Source organism: Silurus meridionalis, chromosome 13 (genome assembly GCF_014805685.1).
Source record: "Silurus meridionalis isolate SWU-2019-XX chromosome 13, ASM1480568v1, whole genome shotgun sequence".
NCBI classification, from domain to species: domain Eukaryota; kingdom Metazoa; phylum Chordata; class Actinopteri; order Siluriformes; family Siluridae; genus Silurus; species Silurus meridionalis.
The window spans coordinates 821185-843684 of record NC_060896.1 but is presented as its reverse complement, the minus strand read 5'-3'; the positions used below and the strand labels follow the sequence as shown (position 1 = coordinate 843684).

Sequence of the window (22500 nt, the reverse complement as noted above, 5' to 3'; positions counted from 1 at the left end):
CACCATAGACACACACACACAAAATATACACCACCATAGACACTATCACACACACACACCACCATAGACACACACAAAATATACACCACCATAGACACTATCACACACACACACACACACACACACACACACACACACACACCACCACCATAGACACACAAAATAAACACCACCATAGACACTATCACACACACACACACACACACACACACATAGACACACACAAAATATACACACCATAGACACTATCACACACACACACACACACACACACACACACCACCATAGACACACACAAAATATACACCACCATAGACACTATCTCACACACACACACACACACACACACACACACACACACACACACACACACACCATAGACACCATCACACACACACACACACAATATACACCACCATAGACACCATAGACACCATAGACACTATCACACACATACACACACACCACCATAGATACACACATTCACACACAAAATATACACCACCATAGACACACACACACACACACACACACACACACACACACACACACACACACACACACACACACTGCCATAGACATGACTACACACACACACAATTACACCCAGACACACTACATTACTATAGACACGGATACACACACCATATACACACACACACACACACTATACACCACGATAGACACACACACACACACACACACACACACACACACACACACACACACACACACACTATTCACCACAATAGACACAGCTACACACACACCACACACACTATTCACCACAATAATGGTCAGAAGTGTGTACATGTAGACTGGTCAGAAGTGTGTGTACACACATAGACTGGTCAGAAGTGTGTACACACATGTAGACTGGTCAGAAGTGTGTGTACACACATGTAGACTGGTCAGAAGTGTGTACACACATGTAGACTGGTCAGAAGTGTGTGTACACACATGTAGACTGGTCAGAAGTGTGTGTACACACATGTAGACTGGTCAGAAGTGTGTGTACACACATGTAGACTGGTCAGAAGTGTGTGTACACACATGTAGACTGGTCAGAAGTGTGTGCACACATGTAGACTGGTCAGAAGTGTGTACACACACGTAGACTGATCAGTGTGTGTACACACATGTAGACTGATCAGAAGTGTGTGTACACATGTAGACTGATCAGAAGTGTGTGTACACACATGTAGACTGGTCAGAAGTGTGTGTACACACATGTAGACTGATCAGAAGTGTGTGTACACACATGTAGACTGATCAGAAGTGTGTGTACACACATGTAGACTGATCAGAAGTGTGTGTACACACATGTAGACTGGTCAGAAGTGTGTACACACGTAGACTGATCAGAAGTGTGTACACACATGTAGACTGATCAGAAGTGTGTACACACATGTAGACTGGTCAGTGTGTGTACACACATGTAGACTGGTCAGAAGTGTGTGTACACACATGTAGACTGGTCAGAAGTGTGTGTACACACATGTAGACTGGTCAGAAGTGTGTGTACACACATGTAGACTGATCAGAAGTGTGTACACACATGTAGACTGATCAGAAGTGTGTGTACACACATGTAGACTGGTCAGAAGTGTGTGTACACACATGTAGACTGGTCAGAAGTGTGTACACACATGTAGACTGGTCAGAAGTGTGTGTACACACATGTAGACTGGTCAGAAGTGTGTGTACACACATGACTGGTCAGAAGTGTGTGTACACACATAGACTGGTCAGAAGTGTGTGTACACACATGTAGACTGGTCAGTGTGTACACACATGTAGACTGGTCAGAAGTGTGTGTACACACATGTAGACTGGTCAGAGTGTGTACACACATGTAGACTGGTCAGAGTGTGTACACACATGTAGACTGATCAGAAGTGTGTGTGTGTAGAATGGTCAGAAGTGTGTGTACACACGTAGACTGATCAGAAGTGTGTGTACACACGTAGACTGGTCAGTGTGTGTACACACATGTGACTGGTCAGAAGTGTGTGTACACACATAGACTGGTCAGAGTGTGTGTACACACATGTAGACTGATCAGAAGTGTGTGTACACATGTAGACTGGTCAGAAGTGTACACATGTAGACTGATCAGAAGTGTGTACACACATGTAGACTGGTCAGAAGTGTGTGTACACACACGTAGACTGGTCAGAAGTGTGTGTACACACATGTAGACTGGTCAGAAGTGTGTGTACACACATGTAGACTGGTCAGAAGTGTGTACACATGTAGACTGATCAGTGTGTGTACACACATGTAGACTGATCAGAAGTGTGTACACACATGTAGACTGGTCAGAAGTGTGTGTACACATGTAGACTGGTCAGAAGTGTGTGTACACACATGTAGACTGGTCAAGTGTGTGTACACACATGTAGACTGGTCAGAAGTGTGTGTGTGTGTACACATGTAGACTGGTCAGAAGTGTGTACACACATGTAGACTGGTCAGAAGTGTGTACACACATGTAGACTGGTCAGAAGTGTGTACACACATGTAGACTGGTCAGAAGTGTGTGCGTGTAGACTGGTCAGAAGTGTGTGTGCGTGCAGACTGGTCAGAAGTGTGTGTGCGTGCAGACTGGTCAGAAGTGTGTGTACACACATGTAGACTGGTCAGAAGTGTGTACACATGTAGACTGGTCAGAAGTGTGTGTACACACATGTAGACTGGTCAGAAGTGTGTGTACACATGTAGACTGGTCAGAAGTGTGTACACACACATGTAGACTGGTCAGAAGTGTGTACACACATGTAGACTGGTCAAGTGTGTACACACATGTAGACTGGTCAGAAGTGTGTACACACATGTAGACTGGTCAGAAGTGTGTACACACATGTAGACTGGTCAGAAGTGTGTACACACATGTAGACTGGTCAGAAGTGTGTACACACATGTAGACTGGTCAGAAGTGTGTACCTGGGAGTGGTTGCTGGTTGCGTCTGCTTTCTCCTGTGATTTCTCTCGTGCCATTTTTGCTGCATCTTTCACTTCCTGGAACTTTTCAGCAAACTGCAAAACACACACACACACACACACATTGGTGTACACCTTATAAGCTCACATCTGTAAGTGCATGTGTGTGAGTGTGTGTGAGTGTGTGTGTGAGAGAGACTGTTCAGACCTTGGACAGCTGCTGTTCAGAGGAGAACCCGAGACCGAACACTGTGTTTGCGCGGCTGTCGGCCCACTGGCCAAACTTCTGTGACGTCTTAGTGAAGGTCATGTTGGGGGTGATGGTGCTATTAATGATCACCTACACACAAACACACACAATATATACATGACTATCAATGTTGTCTCTTCAGGAACATTCTAGCAAAAAGAACACAACTAAATACAACTCTAAATAGCAGACAGCTGCTGTGTGATGCAACGGAGTAATTAGGATTTTTATCTCTTGGTAACGTCAAACAGAGCACAAATTAACGTCAGACTGAAACCACCTCCATTACTTTGTCTAATCTCTCTCTCTCTCTCACACACACACACACACACACACACACACACACACACACACAAAGGAAACAAATGTGTTTCCTTTTGCTAATCAGATAATGAAGATTTAATCCATTTTATGCTGCTCAAACATGACTAAAACTGAAGCTACACACACTACTGTCTGCAGTAAGAAAGACAACCGAGAATGAAAACTTCCTTCTAGAAGGAATAATAACCCCAAAATACCCCAACATCATCACTATACCCCAATGACCCAACCCCACCACTATACCCCAATGACCCAGCCCCACCACTATACCCCAATGACCCAACCCCACCACTATACCCCAATGACCCAGCCCCACCACTATACCCCAATGACCCAAACCAGCACCACTATACCCCAATGACCAAACCAGCACCACTATACCCCAATGACCCAACCCCAATGACCCAAACCAGCACCACTATACCCCAATGACCCAACCCCACCACTATACCCCAATGACCCAACCCCACCACTATACCCCAATGACCCAATAACCCCGATAACTCCAAACCCCACCACAGTAACCACACCAACCCCAAACCCCACCACTGTAAATCAATTAACCCCAAACCTCACCAGAGTAAACCCACTCACCCCAAACCCCACCACAGTAATCCCAATGACCCCAAACCCCACCACAGCAACTTCAATGACCCTAAACACAAGCACTCTGCCCCACTGCCCCAAACTTCACCACTGTAACCCCACTGACCCAAATAACCACAAGACGAAAACCTCAATGACCACAAAACATGCAAAAAAGAAACTCACCCTAAACCCCAGAACAGTAACCCAATCAACACCAAATCCCAGCACTATAACACCACTGACTCAAACCCCACTTACGTAACCCCAATGACCCCAAACCACACCACAGTAACCCCAATGACCCCAAACCCCACCACAGTAATCCCAATGACCCCAAACCACACCACAGTAACCCCAATGACCCCAAACCACACCACAGTAACCCCAATGACCCCAAACCCCACCACAGTAATCCCAATGACCCCAAACTCCACCACAGTAATCCCAATGACCCCAAACCCCACCACAGTAATCCCAATGACCCCAAACCCCACCACAGTAACCCCAATGACCCCAAACCCCACTACAGTAACCCCAATGACCCCAAACCCCACCAAAGTAGCCCCAATGACCCCAAACCCCACCACAGTAACCACAATAACACCATTCTTCCCTAGAAACAACCACAGACCAGAACACATTGTTTACATTTTTGTTAATTACAATGTTCACTTTGTCCTTTACATGCCGCAGTGTGTAATATACAACAGGTTTACTGGTGGTGCTACTTTGTGTTTTGTGTATTTGTCTTACACTGCCGTGTGTTGTCTTTGCACTGTTTGCACATGATGCACTTTATGTGGTGAGGACACTTACAGTCCTTAACCTTCTGTTTTCTGTGATTGTTATATGGAGCATCAGGGTTCAGGAGGAACGTTGTTTCGACGATAAAAGCTTCTTGACTTGACATAAGCAGACATGCAACATCTAAAATCTGCAGTGTGTGTGTGTGTGTGTGTGTGTGTGTGTGTGTGTGTGTGTGTGTGTGAGAGAGTGAGAGAGAAAGAGGAAGGCTGGAACATGGTATAATCTTCAAACTGATAGAGATCAGAAAGGTCATGAAACAGTTCCTCCACACACACACACACACACACACACACACACACACACACACACACACACACACACACACACCATTTCCTCCTGCATCCATCAGTCATGTTGACAGGGTGTGAGAGCAGTGGGTGCCAATAGGAGACAGGTGGATTGTGTGTGCGCGTGTTGGAACTGAACACTGACATGACATCACTGTCCGGACACCGAGGAGCATCTCCATGGCAACACAGTGTACACGCAGAGCAGAAAGACGGTGTGTTCATCCTTAAACATCAAAGTCCTCTGAGACACATTTCATAAAACACACATACGTTTTATTCACTACTAATAAGTTGATTACCACAACACACTGTTGGAGAAATGCAGGTTGTTTGTTTGTTTGTTTAATATTTACCACATAAACGTGACACACGGAAGGCTGAGGCACGTTTCTCAGGTTCAGAGCTTCCTCAGCGTTGCTATGGAAACAGCATCATTCTACTGCGAGGACGCCAAACTTTATTACTGTGCTCCATAATTTCATTATATGCCGCAGTCATGGAGGTTAAACACACACACACATACACACACACACACACACACACACACACACACACACACACACACACACACACCCCAAATCAGAGAAAGCAGGCATCACTACACAATATAACATATGGGTAAATGACAATACACAACACAAAACTACTAAATTATACACAACAAAATCTACAAGACACTATACAATACAATTCAACAATATGCAACGTGACACTACACAACACTATATGACTAACACTACACACCACTACATATGACTTCAACAATACACAACACTACATATGACTATAATACACATGACACTACACTACAACAATGCACAACATAAAACTGCAAGACAATACACTTCAACGATACACAACATGATACTACCAATCACAATGCGACCCCTTCCACAACGTGATACTACACAGCCCTACTCAGTTCTACAAAACACGACTTACACAAAATTACACAACAAAACAATAAAGGCCAACACAACGCTGCACTTCACAGCCCTACACAATTCTACAAGCACTACAATATTACACAATGCTACACATCACTACAAAGCAGTACACATGACTACACTAATTATTAAATCATACATCAGTGCACTGACACTACACAACCACTATACATCATTATTTACCATTACACAACACTAAAAATCACTACATGAGAACATTACTCTGCTACACAACATTGCTAGCATGGCTAGTTTTTTAGCGTATTCATGAAGCCTGTAGTGTCTGATTAGCGCTAATCGCTACTTCCTGAAACACAGCTGGAGTTTAAACCTCATGCTGATAAATCCAACACTGACAACTGGGATTCCTTCAAATGATCATTATTTTTTATTTATGGAAAGACACACACACACACACACACACACACACACACACACACACCAATTCCCCCCCCCTAAGATCAGATGACTGTGTTAGCCAGCTGGCCAACTAGCTAAAGTCAATGATAGACAGGCAGGGGTTGTCATGGAAACATAAAGCGATTCTATTGTGACAGGGGTGAGATGGTGTTAAATAAATCGGTGAGAAAATGAAAATGTAAATTAATACACGCGAATGTCATCGAGCAGTTAGCTAACCGGCTAGCAGTGTTAGATAGAGATGTTATGTCTAAATGTGTGTGTGTTCAGAGATGCTGGTGTATTTAAGGAGGATGTTGTACACTGAGAAATCACAGGACACATTTTCCCATCTCTCTAACCTTAGTCCCGTCCACGCTGATGATGCGATAGCTGTTGCGCGTGCTGTCGTAAAAGTAGGACACGGTGACAGCTTGTTTACTGGCAGGAACCCAGTTTTTCTTGGTGGTGGGGTCAATCTGGAAGACATGAGCTCGAGTGGTGAAGATCGGCTGCTCCCTAGAACACAGAGACAGGGCAGTGTTAATTCTGTGGGTGTGTCCCAAACCACAAACACTGTTCACTTCATGGTGCACATAAACCCTATGTTCAGTCTGCTGTTTTGTCTCAAACCACAAGCCCCATTTACTACGTCAACACTGTTATCAGTCCATCAGTGGTTTTGTTTAGAACATTTCACACTTGCTCTAAATAGTGGACAGCTCCTGGTTTCAGACAGTTTCTCCATGAGGTGTGGAGAAGCTGCTCGGTCCTGTTCCTCTTGTCTTTCTGCTCCAAATGTCTCAGTGTGATGAGATGAAACTAGATGACTAGATTCCTGAAATTATTTTTAAGTGCAGATATGCGGTTCTCCCTGTTTCTTAATCAAAAGAATGAGAACGTCACAGGAGGAAAACCAACAGCGTGTAGAACCTGCGTACTGAGCAGTTAGAAACAGGAGACGAACAATGTTTGTCAAATGATCGGTAATACTGGAGTGTGTTATGTTAATTGCGTGTGTTCGGTGAAGTATTACTGTTGTACATCTGAAATATAATCTACTTTCCGCACACACACACACACGTCCTATAAGCAGGTTACAGTTATGAGTTGAAGGCAGACTGGGCGGAGCCTCCATCTGTCAACCAGTTTTTAAATAGATGCTCACACACTAACCACCTAACAGTGTGTGTGTGTGTGTGTGTGTGTGTGTGTGTGTTTAATCTCCAACTCCACAGATCTAAAGAGGCTCCAGGCGTGAGTCCGGCACACTGCAGGAGAATCAATCAGCCATCAATACACACTAAACACATTCACAATCTAAAGCACTTCATTCCACCACCATTTTGGACTCCAGACCTCTAACCAAGAACCCCTATTTCTGTCACGGGATCCGAAACTGACCTTTGACCAGACCAGACTATGACCTTAGTCCCCCAGGTATGACCTCAGAAGCCCTCAAATTTGGACCCAACCTTAGACCGCCTGATTTGACCAAGATGGGTCCAATACTATACCAATCCCTTAAATCTTAATGAACTCAAAAACCTCAAACACTAAGCTTTGACCCATAACCAGAACTCAAAATACATTTAGTCTGATCAGCTACTGATCTCTACCTGCTTACTCATCAAAAATCAAACTGTGGGATGAATACAGTGAACTATTTATCTAGAAAACCCCCAAGAAGACCGAGCTCTAAGCCAAGATCTATAAATAAATCACCATATGTTGACTTTAGAAACACCCCTGCAAATTTGACCCTTAAACTTCTCAGATTCTAACCCCGTAAGAACAGGAGTTTTGAGGATTTGGACTGTAGTTAATATCAACAGTCTGCTACACTGATTCAGGACTACAGTTTGCTCTGATCTCCATCACTGCACCTCAACATCGTTTATCTGTAATAAATGGACATTCGGTGGAACCCAGATGAGGATGAGGTTCCCTCTTGAGTCTGGTTCCTCTCAAGGTTTCTTCCTTCTGCATCTCAGGGAGTTTTTCCTTCACCACAGCCGCCACCGACTTGTTCATCAGGGACAAACTTACACTTATAAAGAACATCTTCATTTTTATCTCCACTTCATCTGTGTAAAGCTGCTCTGAGACGATGTTCATTGTTAAAAGGGCAACACAAATAAACATGAATTGAACCTTTCAGTTTAATCCTTGGTCCCATTCTCCGATTCTTGACCTCCTTTTCAGTATGACCCCTGACCCTATTCTAAGACTGCACACCCCCTTACAGTATGACCCTTGACCCCTGTCTCAGACTCCCAACCCCCTTTCATTGTGACCCTGTCTCAGACTCCCGACCCCCTTTCATTATGACCCCTGACCCCTGTCTCAGACTCCCGACCCCTCTTCATTATGACCCTTGACTCCTCTCTCAGACTCCTGATCCCCCTTTCAGTATGACCCTTGACCGTGACCCAGACTCCTGACACCCCCCTTTCAGTATGACCCTTGATCCTGACTCCTGACCCCTTCACTATGCCTCCTGACCCACATTCTGATACTCTCAGATGGTGGTATTTGACTAAGACGCTGATTACACACACAATGTTTGCATGTGGATTGTGGTGCGATTTAGTTACGCAAATTGTGGTGTGTGTGTGTGTGTACAGATGTTGTACCTATTGTTGGGTAAGTGTTTGTGGTATGTGTGTGTTTAAGTTTCAGTGTGCTGTTGCGCAATGCAACGACTCCTCTAACTGGTCTGTTAGCTCTGACGTGTCTGACCAGTTTTATTCTTTCTAACACACACACACACACACACACACACACACACACACACACAGACGCCTATGCTTGTTTTTAGTTTGGCAACGATAGGCATTTCTAGTGCTGTGACCTCTACCACACACACACACACACACACACACACACACACACACACACACACACACACACACACATTCGTGTCCTGGGTCCCATGGGGGTGCAGGTCTCTAGCGTACAGCCTCCAGCTAAGCATAATGCAATATGTGTGTGTGTGTGTGTGTAGTCTAGCCACTCAGCAAAAAAAAAAAAAAATTAAATTATATATATATATATATATATATATATATATATATATATATATATATATATAATAAATAAATAAAAAATAAATGCAGTGTTGAATCTGAGTAGGGGGCGTGGCCTCAAGTTAAACCCCTGCAGTCTTTGAATTAGAACATAAAACAGGTGATATTTAATTTTTACTTATGCTCTTTATCCAGTTACAGGTTAGTTCCTGTTGTCACGTACATTATAGCAGCTGTAAACGCTGGTACCACCCCAGTCTCCTCTTTTCACTTCGTCTCTTCAAAATAATAAATAAACCCCTCTGTCCTGAAGATGTTACAGTCTTATTTCTGACTGGTACACAACACTGACACTGGAAAATTCCTCACTACACCTCTCTCACACACACACACACACACACCTTCCAGAAAACTCCATTACCATGTGAACAAGGTGTGACTTAAAAAACAATAACAAATCAATTCTGGAAAAAAATCCCCAACCTTGGAGAATCACAGTCCAGAACTTCGCAGCTGTGTGTGTGTGTGTGTGTGTACACTGATGCTGATGATGTGGAGTCGGTTATTGACGATATAATAGAAAATATGGACCACTGAGAACGTGTTCAGGTCCATCACTGCTCTGCGTGTAAGAACGTGGGGACGTGTTGAGCTCTGGAACGTGTGTATGAAGAGTTTATTGAACACAGCTGTTAAAGGTTGTGTTGTGTGAATTAAAAGTCTTCAGACACACACCAGACTTCAGAGAATCGGATGTAAATGGTGTAAAGTCAGAGTTATCACAGTGTTAATGACGTCTTTAAGGCGTGTGCACGTGAGACATGTTCAGTCAGAGGGCTGGGACGTGTTAAAGATCATGTGGAGAGTTAAATGAGCTGAGTATCAACCTGTTCCTAATAAAAAGGTGAGAAATACAAATAAACAGCCCACAGGTGTTAAGTGCCATGCTGAACACTATAGAGGTGGTGTGTGTGTGTGTGTGTGTGTGTGTGTGTGTGTTAATTAGCAGGTTGAATGGTTGTGGGAGGTTCAGTAACAGGAGAATGAGGTGTTAAGTGGAACCCCAGTTAGTCTCAGTATAAAGATTTCTACATGATATTGAGTGTAATAACAGCAGAGTCTGGGGTGTTACGAGGGGGGTGCTATGTGAGGCCTTAAAAGGGATGTTACATGGGGCGTTACCTGGTGCGATACGTGGGGCGTTACCTGGTGCGATACGTGGGGCGTTACCTGGTGCGATACGTGGGGCGTTACCTGGTGCGATACGTGGGGCGTTACCTGGTGCGTCGTGGGCGTTACCTGGGGCGTTTTCTGGTGTTACCTGCTGCGATACCTGGTGTGTTACATGGGGCGTTACCTGCCGCGATTCGTGGGCCGTCACCTGGTGTGTTACATGGGCGTTACCTGCTGCGATCGTGGGCGTTACCTGGTGCGTCGTGGGCGTTACCTGGTGTTTCTTGGTGCGTTACATGGGGCGTTACCTGGTGCGATACGTGGGGCGTTACCTGGGGCGTTTTCTGGTGTTACCTGCTGCGATACCTGGTGTGTTACATGGGGCGTTACCTGCCGCGATACGTGGGCCGTCACCTGGTGTGTTACATGGGGCGTTACCTGCTGCGATACGTGGGCGTTACCTGGTGTGTTACGTGGGGCGTTACCTGGTGTTACCTGCTGCGATACATGGGGCATTACCTGGTGCGATACGTGGGACGTTACATGGGGCATTACCTGGTGCGTTGCGGGGTGTTACCTGGGGCGTTACCTGGTGCGATACGTGGGGCGTTTCCTGGTGTTTCCTGGTGCGTTACGTGGGGCGTTACCTGGTGTTTCCTGGTGCGTTACGTGGGGCGTTACCTGGTGTTTCCTGGTGCGTTACGTGGGGCGTTTCCTGGTGTTTCCTGGTGCGTTACCTGGTGTTTCTTGGTGCGTTACGTGGGGCGTTACCTGGTGTTTCTTGGTGCGTTACATGGGGCGTTACCTGGTGTTTCCTGGTGCGTTACGTGGGGCGTTACCTGGTGTTTCTTGGTGCGTTCGTGGGCGTTACCTGGTGTTTCTTGGTGCGTTCGTGGGCGTTACCTGGTGTTTCTTGGTGCGTTACGTAGGGCGTTACCTGGTGTTTCCTGGTGCTTTACCTGGTGCGTCGTGGGCGTTACCTGGTGTTTCTTGGTGCGTTCGTGGGCGTTACCTGGGGCGTTACCTGGTGTTTCTTGGTGCGTTACGTGGGGCGTTACCTGGTGTTTCTTGGTGCGTTACGTGGGGCGTTACCTGGTGTTTCTTGGTGCGTTACGTAGGGCGTTACCTGGTGTTTCTTGGTGCGTTCGTGGGCGTTACCTGGTGCGTCGTGGGCGTTACCTGGGGCGTTTTCTGGTGTTACCTGCTGCGATACCTGGTGTGTTACGTGGGCGTTACCTGGTGCGATACGTGGTACACGCTACACACTTCTAAGCACACTGTGTAAACTAAAACACAAACACCAGCGCTGAGATGTTTCACACACTTATTTTAACATATGTGTGTGTGTGTGTGTGTGTTAATTGTAATAAAGCTGCTGGAGTGTTGAATAAAGCTGCAGTGTTTAGGGTGTTAAACTCCAGTCTAATTAAAGCAGGTCAGTGCTGTACTGAGTCCGAGAACAGCAGCTGAAGAATCTGAAAAGTGTGTGTGCGCGCGTGTGTGTGTGTGTGTGTGTGTGTGTGTGTGTGTGTGTGTGTGTGTGTGCGCGCGTCTGTGTGTAATAAAAGCTGTTTAGTTGTAGGTTCAGATGAGGGAAAAATCAGCACCGAGTCAAATAAATAATTATTTAATAAATATAAAATAATAATGTCAGCCTTTAGAGTGAGTGAGTGAAGTGTGAGTGTGTGTGTGTGTGTGTGTGCAGTGTGTTCGTTCGTACTCACCCCATGGCCGCGGATCCGCGTCGGATAACTTCGCGTGTAAAATGTGTGTGTGTATTACTGTGTGAGAGTGTAAAACTGTGCGCGCCTCTGTGTGTGTGTGTGTGTGTGTGTGTGTGTTAACTGCGCTCTGACTCCATTTCAGGCCCCGAGACTGAAACCCGATAGTCATAAACCGAAGCACTTATGGTGCTCAGACTGCGCGTGTGTGTGTGTGTGTGTGTGTGTGTGTGTGTGTGTGTGTGAGAGAGAGAGAGAGAGAGAGAGAGAGAGAGAGAGAGAGAGAGTGTGTGTGTGTGTGTGTGTGTGTGAGAGAGAGAGAGAGAGAGTGTGTGTGTGTGTGTGTGTGAGAGAGAGAGAGAGAGAGTGTGTGTGTGTGTGTGTGTGTGTGAGACAGTTGCTCGGATCAAACTCCAGGTACACACGCGCGCTCTCTAAAGCGCAGACATACTCTCTTCGTGACACACACACACACACACACACACAGTGAATATAATCCTAATCACATGAAATATTATAATTAGTCTGAAACACGGTGTAATAAACACACGGCACGCGCGCAGTGTCCAAAAATTAGCAGCGACACGGAGCGGATCCACCTGCTTCAACACACACACACACACACACACACACACACACACACACACACACACCCTTTCTGCCATCCAAGACTTTAAATTATGCTTTTCCAGGATTCACTCACACTCACACACACACACACACACAGAATAAAAAAATCATATGCACGTAAGAATAGTGTGTGTGTGAGAAAGTAAGACGAAATTAAATACACGGAGGTCTGCACGCACGCGCATGTATTAATTCGACTTGTTTTGTACTTACATGAGTCTGAATGTTTCGCTTCTCCTCCACACTTGTAGATGAAATTTTTGCAGAAGAAATAAATATAAATGATTTTAGAATGATTTATTTATAAATAAACGCGCGCGCTGCAGTCCGCCGGTAAGTGAGTGTTTAATGAAAGCAGATGTCTGGTGAACAGGTTGATCTCAGACAGAGGCTTCACACGTTCCTCACACGTTCCTCACACGCTCCTCACCCTCACCGCCATCGTCACGGTAGAACTTCGATAATCGCTCGGGACGCGGACACACGCGAGCGCGCGCGCTTGAATGAGCGCCGGGGGTTGAGGAGAGGAAACGTGAGAGGGCGGAACAAAAAGTCACAACGGAACCTTCTGTAGCAGCCGAGCGGGGGAAAGAAATAAAGGGTACACACGTCTGTCTGTCGGGTGAAAAACTCGAACAAGCGGTGTTTTATTTCTGTTTATTTCTGTTCCAGAATTCACAACTAAAACCTACTTTCATTTCCTTCATTATTATTTCAAGTGTTTGAACAGGTAAGTTTACTAACATGTTTATTTTATCTAAGACTGAACACCCACACCGAGTCAGTTAGCATTAGCCGTGTTTAATTACTGCTAATAATAATAATAATAATAATAATAATAATAATAATGGTGGTCGTTAATTCTGTTTAAAATAGTGATGGTGTTTACAGTTTTTGTGGTGGTGTTTGGTGTATTTTATGGGGTAGTGATGTTTGAAGTATTTGATAGTGTAGGGGTGTTTGGGGTAGTTGATGGTGTAGTGGTATTTGGTGGTGTACTTGTGTCTGGGGTATTTGGGGTATTTAATGGTGTAGTGGTGTTTGGTGTAGTAGTGGTGTCTGGAGTGTTTGGGGTGTTTGGTGGTGAAGTGGTGTCGGGTGTTTGGTGGTGTAGTGGTGTATGGGGTGTTTGGTGGTGTAGTGGAGTATGGGGTGTTTGGTGGTGTAGTAATGTTTGGCGTATTTGGTGGTGTAGTGGTGTGTGGGGTATTTAATGGTGTAGTGGTGTTTGGTGGTGGTGTTTTTTTTTCCAACCGCACAGGCTGTGATTACACTCTGTCACGTGACCCGGTAGAGTAAAGCAGCCTGCAGAGGAAGCCTCAGGTTGACCTGCTACACTGCACCTTGATCAGATGTACAATGAGCTCAGGCTTGACAGAAAGATGCTGCGCAGCATCAGGTTTCTACCTCCAAGGGCAACACTACAAACCTGATTCAGCACTTAAACACCTCAAAGCCATGCACGATAGTCACATAGCGTCAAACGCGAACACCAGTGTGTGGAATAAACCAGCACCTGACACACTAGGGATCACTAAGCGAAATTACTCCTCCAAATACCCCAAACACCACTACACCTCCAAATACCCCAAATACCTTAAACACCACTACACCACCAAATACCCCAAACAACCCAGACACCACTACGCCACCAAATACCCCAGACACCACTACACCTCCAAATACCCCAAATACCTTAAACACCACTACACCACCAAATACCCCAAACAACCCAGACACCACTACACTCCAAATACCCCAAACACCCCAGACACCACTACACCTCCAAATACCCCAACACCCCAGACACCACTACACCTCCAAATACCCCAAATACCTTAAACACCACTACGCCACCAAATACCCCAGACACCACTACACCTCCAAATACCCCAAACACCCCAGACACCCCTACATCATCAACGTCAAGGATATGATCCCTGAGTACTTAAGTACACAAGAAATACTAAGAGTCGCAGCAGAGCTGAACGAGCTACACGCATGCTACACACAAGTGATGGTGATGGGGTTTATTGGAGTCTGGTGGTGGTGATGGGGTTTGTTGGAGTCTGGTGATGGGGTTTGTTGGAGTCTGGTGATGGGGTTTGTCGGAGTCGGGTGATGGTGATGGGGTTTGTTGGAGTCGGGTGATGGTGATGGGGTTTGTTGGAGTCGGGTGATGGTGATGGGGTTTGTTGGAGTCGGGTGATGGTGATGGGGTTTGTTGGAGTCGGGTGATGGTGATGGGGTTTGTTGGAGTCGGGTGATGGTGATGGGGTTTGTTGGAGTCGGGTGATGGTGATGGGGTTTGTTGGAGTCTGGTGATGGTGTTTGTTGGAGTCTGGTGATGGGGTTTGTTGGAGTCTGGTGATGGGGTTTGTTGGAGTCTGGTGATGGTGATGGTGATGGGGTTTGTTGGAGACTGGTGATGGTGATGGGGTTTGTTGGAGTCTGGTGATGGTGATGGGGTTTGTTGAGTCTGGTGATGGTGATGGGGTTTGTTGGAGTCTGGTGATGGTGATGGGGTTTGTTGGAGTCTGGTGATGGTGATGGGGTTTGTTGGAGTCTGGTGCTGGGTGATGGGGTTTATTGGTTTGTGGTTGTGGTTGTGGTTGAATGATGTGTTCATGTTTTCCAGCAGCATGGCTGAAGCTCAGAGTTTTGAGGAGCAGTTTGCTCACCGTTTCTCTGAGCAGGATGAAGAGTATCAGAAGTATCTGCAGCAGCCGGAGGTTCAGCCACCAGTAGTGGAGGCGTGGAGGAGCAGAGACACTCGGTATTTAAACTTTATACAATAATTATACACATGTGTAATACACAGCTGGATTTGGTTTCCTGAGTGGGCTTTAGTTCTCACAAGCTCTGTGGTGGTCTGTAGATTCCAGGACAGCAGACATCACCGTGGTGGCGGCGGCTGGGGTCAGAGGTCACACGATCGGAGATACGGAGGTCACCAGAACTCCTATAATCAGAGACCACGTTACGATCGCTACTGATTTCGTGTGTGTGTGTGTGTGTGTGTGTGCGTGCGTAGTGTGTACTTTCCCTCAACATGTTTAAATAAAACAGTTTAAGACTAATTGATTGATTGATTGATTTTCCAGATTGCTGCAGTGAAGAATAAAAAGATGGAAAGAAAAACGAGTTTGAAGAAGGATGGTGAAGTAAGAAATTAAAATTGTGTGTGATTGTGATTGTGTGTTGCACATTAAGGGGAAGCTCCTGATTGGTTGGCGGATGTAACACCCACATTGTGACATCATCAGATGCAGATTCCCCACCTTTCAGTTCTGAGTCTAATTAGTATAATGAATTAAGTGGTGTGTGTGTGTGTGTGTGTGTGTGTGTGTGTTGTCCATCAGGAAGCAGCGTCACTGTAGGTCCTGTGCCTGGTTTGCAGTGATCTGTGCTGTGGGTATTTTATGGAAATCACGTGGAGATGTAATCTGACGTGAAAAGTGACACGTTAATGATTTCTCCTGAATCACGTCATGTTTCCTCCCTGCTACACTTTTTATCATCTGTTTCACTAAAACTTCACACGTCCCTGTGAATGAGGCGTTACTATGGAAACGATACCGCATCAGAGCGAGCGCGTTAATATGAACCTACATTAGTGACGGAAAACTAATCACCACCTTCTGACCAATCACAGCACAGGATCCAGGAACAAGCCTGTAAACCATGGAGATGATCTGTACTGTTATATCAATACAGAGAAGTGTGTGTGTGTGTGTGTGTGTGTGTGTGTGTGTGTGTGTGTGTGTGTGTGAGAGAGAGAGAGAGAGAGAGAGAGAGAGAGAGAGAGAGAGGAGGAGAAGTGTTATGTAATTTCACTGCAGACAGAAAAAAACACGACTGAAGGAAGAACGAGTGAAAATGCAGTCATTATTGTGTGTGTGTGTGTGTGTGTGTGTGTGTGTGTGTGTTCATTTTAAACATTAACAGTATTATTAAAGAAATGATACAAAAGAATAAAATGTTAAAGTTGTTTTTGTAATAAGTCTGAGCAGAGAGACTGGAGCCCAGAGGTGGACTGATAGTAGGTGTGACTGATACTGATGTGTTGTTTGGCTCGTACTCGCCGATAACCGATTAATTAAATGTTTTTAAAACAGAAACTGAATAATAGTTACAGAAAATAAAAAACAGTACTCAATCATGAAAATGTGCTCAATAAAATAAATCTGAATATTTTCATTAATGATAGTAATGACTTTACAAGCACCACTAATAAATATAATTCTATAATTATTAATAAATATAAAAGAGCAGTCTCACGTGTAAAAACAGTGCGTGGTGTCAGTGATTCGCCTCTAGAGGGCGCTCTCGTAATGACAGCGGACCGGAAGATATTAACTATTGGTGCTAATGAACTGATCAACTTCTACTGAAGACACCTGACTCTACAGAACAGTCCATCTCTGACCCCTGAATCACTAAATATCAGATTCTATTATTATTCACTTCACCTTTATTTTATTCTAAACATTAATAGATTGTTTTTATTTTATTTTACAAAGTGTGAATTATTTATTAACTCAATTACACTCTGGTATTTGATCAACGCTTCTTATCCTAACAATAAGCTGAGTTATACTCTGAGCAGATCAGGGTTAACTGTGGCAGCTTGGTGGTGGTGGTGGTGGTGGTGGAACTCATAACCTTCTGCTCACTTCCCCAGTAGTGCAGGTTTACCATAGTAACAGCTGGTTCTGTGTGTGTTAAGGTGTACAGAGTGTGTATAGCTGCTGAGAACATCAGTGAGAACAGAAACGAACTTCACACACTTTAAATGTAACTATAAACGGATAAAAAGTATGATGCATCAAATTTCTATATTAAATGAATAAAATAAAACACATGGAGGAGTGCTGTAAGAGGAAAATAATCAACTTCAGGGTGTTCACACACACACACACACACACACACACACAGTGTATATTGGTGATGTTTTATTAGGTGTTTTAGATTAAATTCATTGTTGGGTTTAGTGTCTATTAAAGGTCATATAAACTGGTGTTTATTCTGAGACAGATTTAAAAGTGTGTGTGTCTGTGTGTGTGTGTCTGTGTGTGTGTTCAGGTTCAGCTCTGTGGGGGAGGTGCAGTTTTTTTTCCCCAAGTCAAATCTATTTTTACTCTTAGATGCAGAATTTTCTGCCGCAGGGAGATGACAATGTACTGAACACACACACACACACACACAGCACTAAGATAAAGTCACGTTTCATACAAAGTGTGTAAACATTAAGCTGAAAGTCTAATGTTTGTAAATGTGAACCATTAGTGTGTACGAACACACACACATACACACAACTTAATCATGTCCAACACACCGTGATGTCACTTTCACACACTCTTCACACTGAATGAACACAGAAACGCTGTAAATAGAAAGCAGATGATTACACCGGACTCTCATTCTCACCTTGCCTGGAGATTTGATGACGTCACAACACGCAGAGCAAGACGTTGTATTTCCAAGCCTATTTCAACAGCGCCATCTGCTGGAGCCGTGATGTCACTGCGCCATCTGCTGGAGCCGTGATGTCACTGCGCCATCTGCTGGAGCCGTGATGTCACTGCGCCACCAGATTAGCCAGACTCTACTGAAGTTTCTGGATTCACGGTTTACACTTTCTGACACAAGAGAACACACTTAGAATAAGTTATGACTTATAACAGCACTCTCCTCGTTCTTCTCAGGGGTTCTCCTCTCTCAGACCCTGATCTCTATCCTGATTCTGGATCCTTCATTCCACTTATATTTACATGATAATGATTATTAGTTAAATAAGACGAAAATCTCAGCTGTGTCTCACTGTCTTTCACATTTCATTAGAAATAAACCCAGTGTCTCTGTATCTTTATCTCTATGCCTCCTATTATTAGCCGAACACAACCGTCTTTTAGATTGTTCCCTCAGCTTTATAGTTTCTTCTTTCAGTGAAATCAGAATCAGAATCAGAATCAGGTTTATTGGCCAGGTGTGTTGACACACACAAGGAATTTGGTTCCAGCTGTTTGTTACTCTCAAAGGTACAGACATAAATAAAAACCTATACATGACAAAACAGACACAAAAAGACAAAAACAGACTATACAAGACAAAATTTCCACCTTATTATTCTCCCTGAAAAAAAAAAAGGTTTCCTTCTGTATTTCTTTACCTCGACACTGATTTATATAATGTTTTATAGAACAGAGAATTGAATAAGGTACAGCGCGTTTTACTCTCAAACCTCACTGGGGTTTATTTCCTCAAGTTATAAAGGAAATGTTCTGGCTCATCAGCTTCAGGATGGTTTTGTCTCCCTCTAGTGGACAGCAGAGGAACAGCACTTTCCAGATCACTACTTCTTTCAGCTTCTCCCATTAGGGGGCGCCACAGCGGATCATTCGTCTCCACACCCACCTGTCCTCTACATCTGTCTCTTTCACACCAACTACCTGCATGTCTTCCCTCACCAAATCCATAAACCTCCTCCTTGTCCTTCCTCTTTTCCTCCTTCCTGTGTGTGTATAATGTGTTTAGTGAATGTAGTGTGTGTGTTTGTGTGTGTAGTGTGTGTAATGAATGTAGTGTGTGTGTAATTAATGTAGTGTCTGTGTGTGTATAATGTGTTTAGTGAATGTAGTGTGTGTAGTGAGTGTTTGTGTGTGTATAGTGAATGAGTTTAGAGTGTAGAGTGTGTGTATGTGAGTGTGTGTAGTGTGTGTGTGTATGTGTGTTTAGTAAGTGTAGTGTGTGTGTGAGTGTGTGTGTGTGTGTGAGTGTGTGTAGTGTGTGCAGTGTGTAGTGTGTGTAATGAATGTAGTGTGTGTGTGTATGTGTGTTTAGTAAGTGTAGTGTGTGTGTGTGTGTGTGTATGTGTGTGTGTGTGTGTGTGTGTGTGTGTGTGTGTGTAAGGCTCTGCTGTGTTCACTGTGTAATGAATGTAGTGTGTGTGTGTGTATGTGTGTATGTATGTGTGTGTGTGTGTGTAGTGTGTATGTGTGTGTGTGTGTGTGTGTGTGTGTGTGTGTGTGTGTAAGGCTCTGCTGTGTTCACTGTGTAATGAATGTAGTGTATGTGTGTATGTATCTGTGGTAAATGTGTGTGTGTGTGTAGTGAATGTAGTGAGTGGTGTGTGTATGTGTGTGTGTGTGTGTGTGTGTGTGTGTGTGTGTGTCCGTGTGTATAGTGAATGAGTTTAGAGTGTAGAGTGTAGAGTGTGTGTATGTAGTGTGTGCAGTGTGTGTAGTGTGTATGTGTGTGTGTGTGAGTGTGTGTAGTGTGTATGTGTGTGTGTAGTGAATGTAGTGAGTGTGTGTGTGAGTTTGTGTGTATAGTGAATGTGTTTAGAGTGTAGAGTGTAGAGTGTGTGTATGTGAGTGTGTGTGTAGTGAATGTAGTGAGTGGTGTGTGTGTGTGTGTGTGTGTGTATAGTGAATGTGTTTAGAGAGTGTAGAGTGTGTGTATGTGTGTATGTGTGTGTGCAGTGTGTAGTTGTGTATGTGAGTGTGTGTAGTGTGTGTATGTGTGTTTAGTAAGTGTAGTGTGTGTGTGTGTGTGTAGTGAATGTAGTGAGTGTGTGTGTGTGTATAGTGAATGTGTTTAGAGAGTGTAGAGTGTGTATATGTGAGTGTGTGTGTGTAGTTTGTGTATGTGAGTGTGTGTGTGTGTGTGTGTGTAGTGAATGTAGTGAGTGTGTGTGTGTGTGTGTGTGTGTATAGTAAATGTGTTTAGAGAGTGTAGAGTGTGTGTATGTGAGTGTGTGCAGTGTGTAGTTTGTGTATGTGAGTGTGTGTATGTGTGTTTAGTAAGTGTAGTGTGTGTGTGTGTGTGTGTGTGTGTGTGTGTGTAAGGCTCTTTGTGTTCACTGTGTAATGAATGTAGTGTATGTGTGTATGTATCTGTGGTAAATGTGGTGTGTGTGTGTGTAGTGAATGTAGTGAGTGGTGTGTGTGTGTGTGTGTGTGTGTGTGTGTGTATAGTGAATGAGTTTAGAGAGTGTAGAGTGTGTATGTGAGTGTGTGCAGTGTGTAGTTTGTGTATGTGAGTGTGTGTAGTGTGTGCAGTGTGTAGTTTGTGTATGTGAGTGTGTAGTGTGTGCAGTGTGTGTGTGTAGTGAATGTAGTGTGTGTGTGAGCCTGTTCTGTGTTCACTGTGTAATGAATGTAGTGTATGTGTGTATGTATCTGTGGTAAATGTGGTGTGTGTGTATAGTGAATGTAGTGAGTGGTGTGTGTGTGTGTGAATTGTGAAGTGTTTTTGTTTTGCTAAAATCTTGGCAACAGATGTGATGCCTGAAATAACTGTGGTGTCGCAGCAGAGCTGATTTAGCAACTGATTTGTCTTTGGGATGTACATGTGTGGGGTGTGTGTGTGTGAGTGTGTGTGTGTGTGTGTGTGAGTGTGTGTGTGTGTGAGTGTGTGTGTGTGAGAGAGAGAAACACAGGAGCTACTGTAATCTCTGTTCTCTCCATCTGTATGTAGGAGCTGAAGATACAGAGAAACAGTGTAGTAGTGGTGTGTAGATTAGATAAGATAGTGTTTGTGAGGTGTGTGTAGTAGTGGTGTAGATTAGATAAGATAGTGTTTGTGAGGTGTGTAGTAGTGGTGTAGATTAGATAAGATAGTGTTTGTGAGGTGTGTGTAGTAGTGGTGTGTAGATTAGATAAGTTAGTGTTTGTGAGGTGTGTGTAGTAGTTGTGTGTAGATTAGATAAGATAGTGTTTGTGAGGTGTGTAGTAGTGGTGTGTAGATTAGATAAGTTAGTGTTTGTGAGGTGTGTAGTAGTTGTGTGTGTGTGTAAGATGTCCGAGCTGAACGCTTGTGCAGGGACGGCTGTATTTGTGTTGTCCCTTTTATCGGTGCCTTTGTCCTACAGCTTTAATCACCTCATCACTACACAAAGGTGAGTACAGAAACACAACACAGTCACTTGTGGATTATAAAATGTGTTTGTTATTGTGTAGTGTATTGTAGTGTATATTATGTATATTGTAATGTTTGATTGTGTATTTACACTTGGCCTGATTCTGACTGTAGTACACACTCCTGTACACTCCGTGTCCTGGTGCTGTGACGTAAATACACATTTGATCAGAAAATCGTGATCATATTGTAGAAGAATATCACAATATCACAATATCACATGTGGAGGTGTTTATATACACCACACTGCAACCTGGTCCAGCTTCAGTCCTGAAATCACATGCCAAATACTGTGTGTGTGTGTGTGTGTGTGTGTGTGTGTGTGTGTGTGTGTGTGTGTGTGTGTGTTAGTACTGAGACTGTACTCATTGCTGCTGTATCAGTTGTTGTGGTTTTATCCCACCTGGCTGGAGTCCTGCTGAAGCAGAGGCGCCGACTGATCCTCTGTTCTATGGTACACGATTCCCTTCAGTTGTT

At 44.2% G+C, this 22500-nt stretch overlaps 3 protein-coding genes across 6 annotated transcripts in view; 1 reads left to right on the top strand and 2 right to left on the bottom strand.

Annotated features, from left to right (window-relative positions):
• Positions 1-12690, bottom strand: part of homer2 (homer scaffold protein 2) — a 21961-nt gene extending 9271 nt beyond the window's left edge. The window contains 4 exon segments of the mRNA XM_046865285.1: positions 2947-3039; positions 3152-3283; positions 6911-7067; positions 12475-12690. Coding sequence (XP_046721241.1) covers positions 2947-3039; positions 3152-3283; positions 6911-7067; positions 12475-12479 — 387 coding nt within the window. The 5' untranslated portion in view covers positions 12480-12690.
• Positions 12691-13314: 624 nt separating this feature from the next.
• On the top strand, positions 13315-16245 carry LOC124396209 (RNA guanine-N7 methyltransferase activating subunit-like). Of its 4 annotated transcripts, none has more exons than XM_046865289.1 (4): positions 13315-13831; positions 14363-14500; positions 15743-15877; positions 15980-16245. In XM_046865289.1, the coding sequence occupies exons 2-4, from the start codon at positions 14454-14456 to the stop codon at positions 16095-16097; spliced, it is 300 nt and encodes a 99-aa protein (XP_046721245.1). In that variant the 5' UTR covers positions 13315-13831; positions 14363-14453; the 3' UTR covers positions 16098-16245. The 4 variants fall into 4 exon arrangements, with proteins under 4 accessions (XP_046721245.1, XP_046721244.1, XP_046721247.1 ...); XM_046865288.1 differs by having other exon boundaries at positions 15740-15877; XM_046865291.1 differs by lacking the exon at positions 14363-14500.
• LOC124396208 (extensin-like) lies at positions 14507-15733 on the bottom strand. The gene is made up of 2 exons (XM_046865287.1): positions 14903-15733; positions 14507-14796 (listed from the first exon to the last, which is right to left on the bottom strand). The coding sequence occupies exon 1, from the start codon at positions 15728-15730 to the stop codon at positions 15095-15097; it is 636 nt and encodes a 211-aa protein (XP_046721243.1). The 5' UTR covers positions 15731-15733; the 3' UTR covers positions 14507-14796; positions 14903-15094.
• Positions 16246-22500: the final 6255 nt, after the last annotated feature.

Excerpts from the sequence above, each read along its gene's own strand:
- LOC124396209 (XM_046865288.1), top strand. The coding sequence starts at position 14,454 with ATGTACAATGAGCTCAGGCTTGACAGAAAGATGCTGCGCAGCATCAG. Across the intron at positions 14,501-15,739 it reads AAGATGCTGCGCAGCATCAG|CAGCATGGCTGAAGCTCAGA; the intron begins GTTTCTACCTCC and ends CATGTTTTCCAG. Across the intron at positions 15,878-15,979 it reads TGGAGGAGCAGAGACACTCG|ATTCCAGGACAGCAGACATC; the intron begins GTATTTAAACTT and ends GGTGGTCTGTAG.
- LOC124396208 (XM_046865287.1), bottom strand. The coding sequence starts at position 15,730 with ATGAACACATCATTCAACCACAACCACAACCACAAACCAATAAACCCC.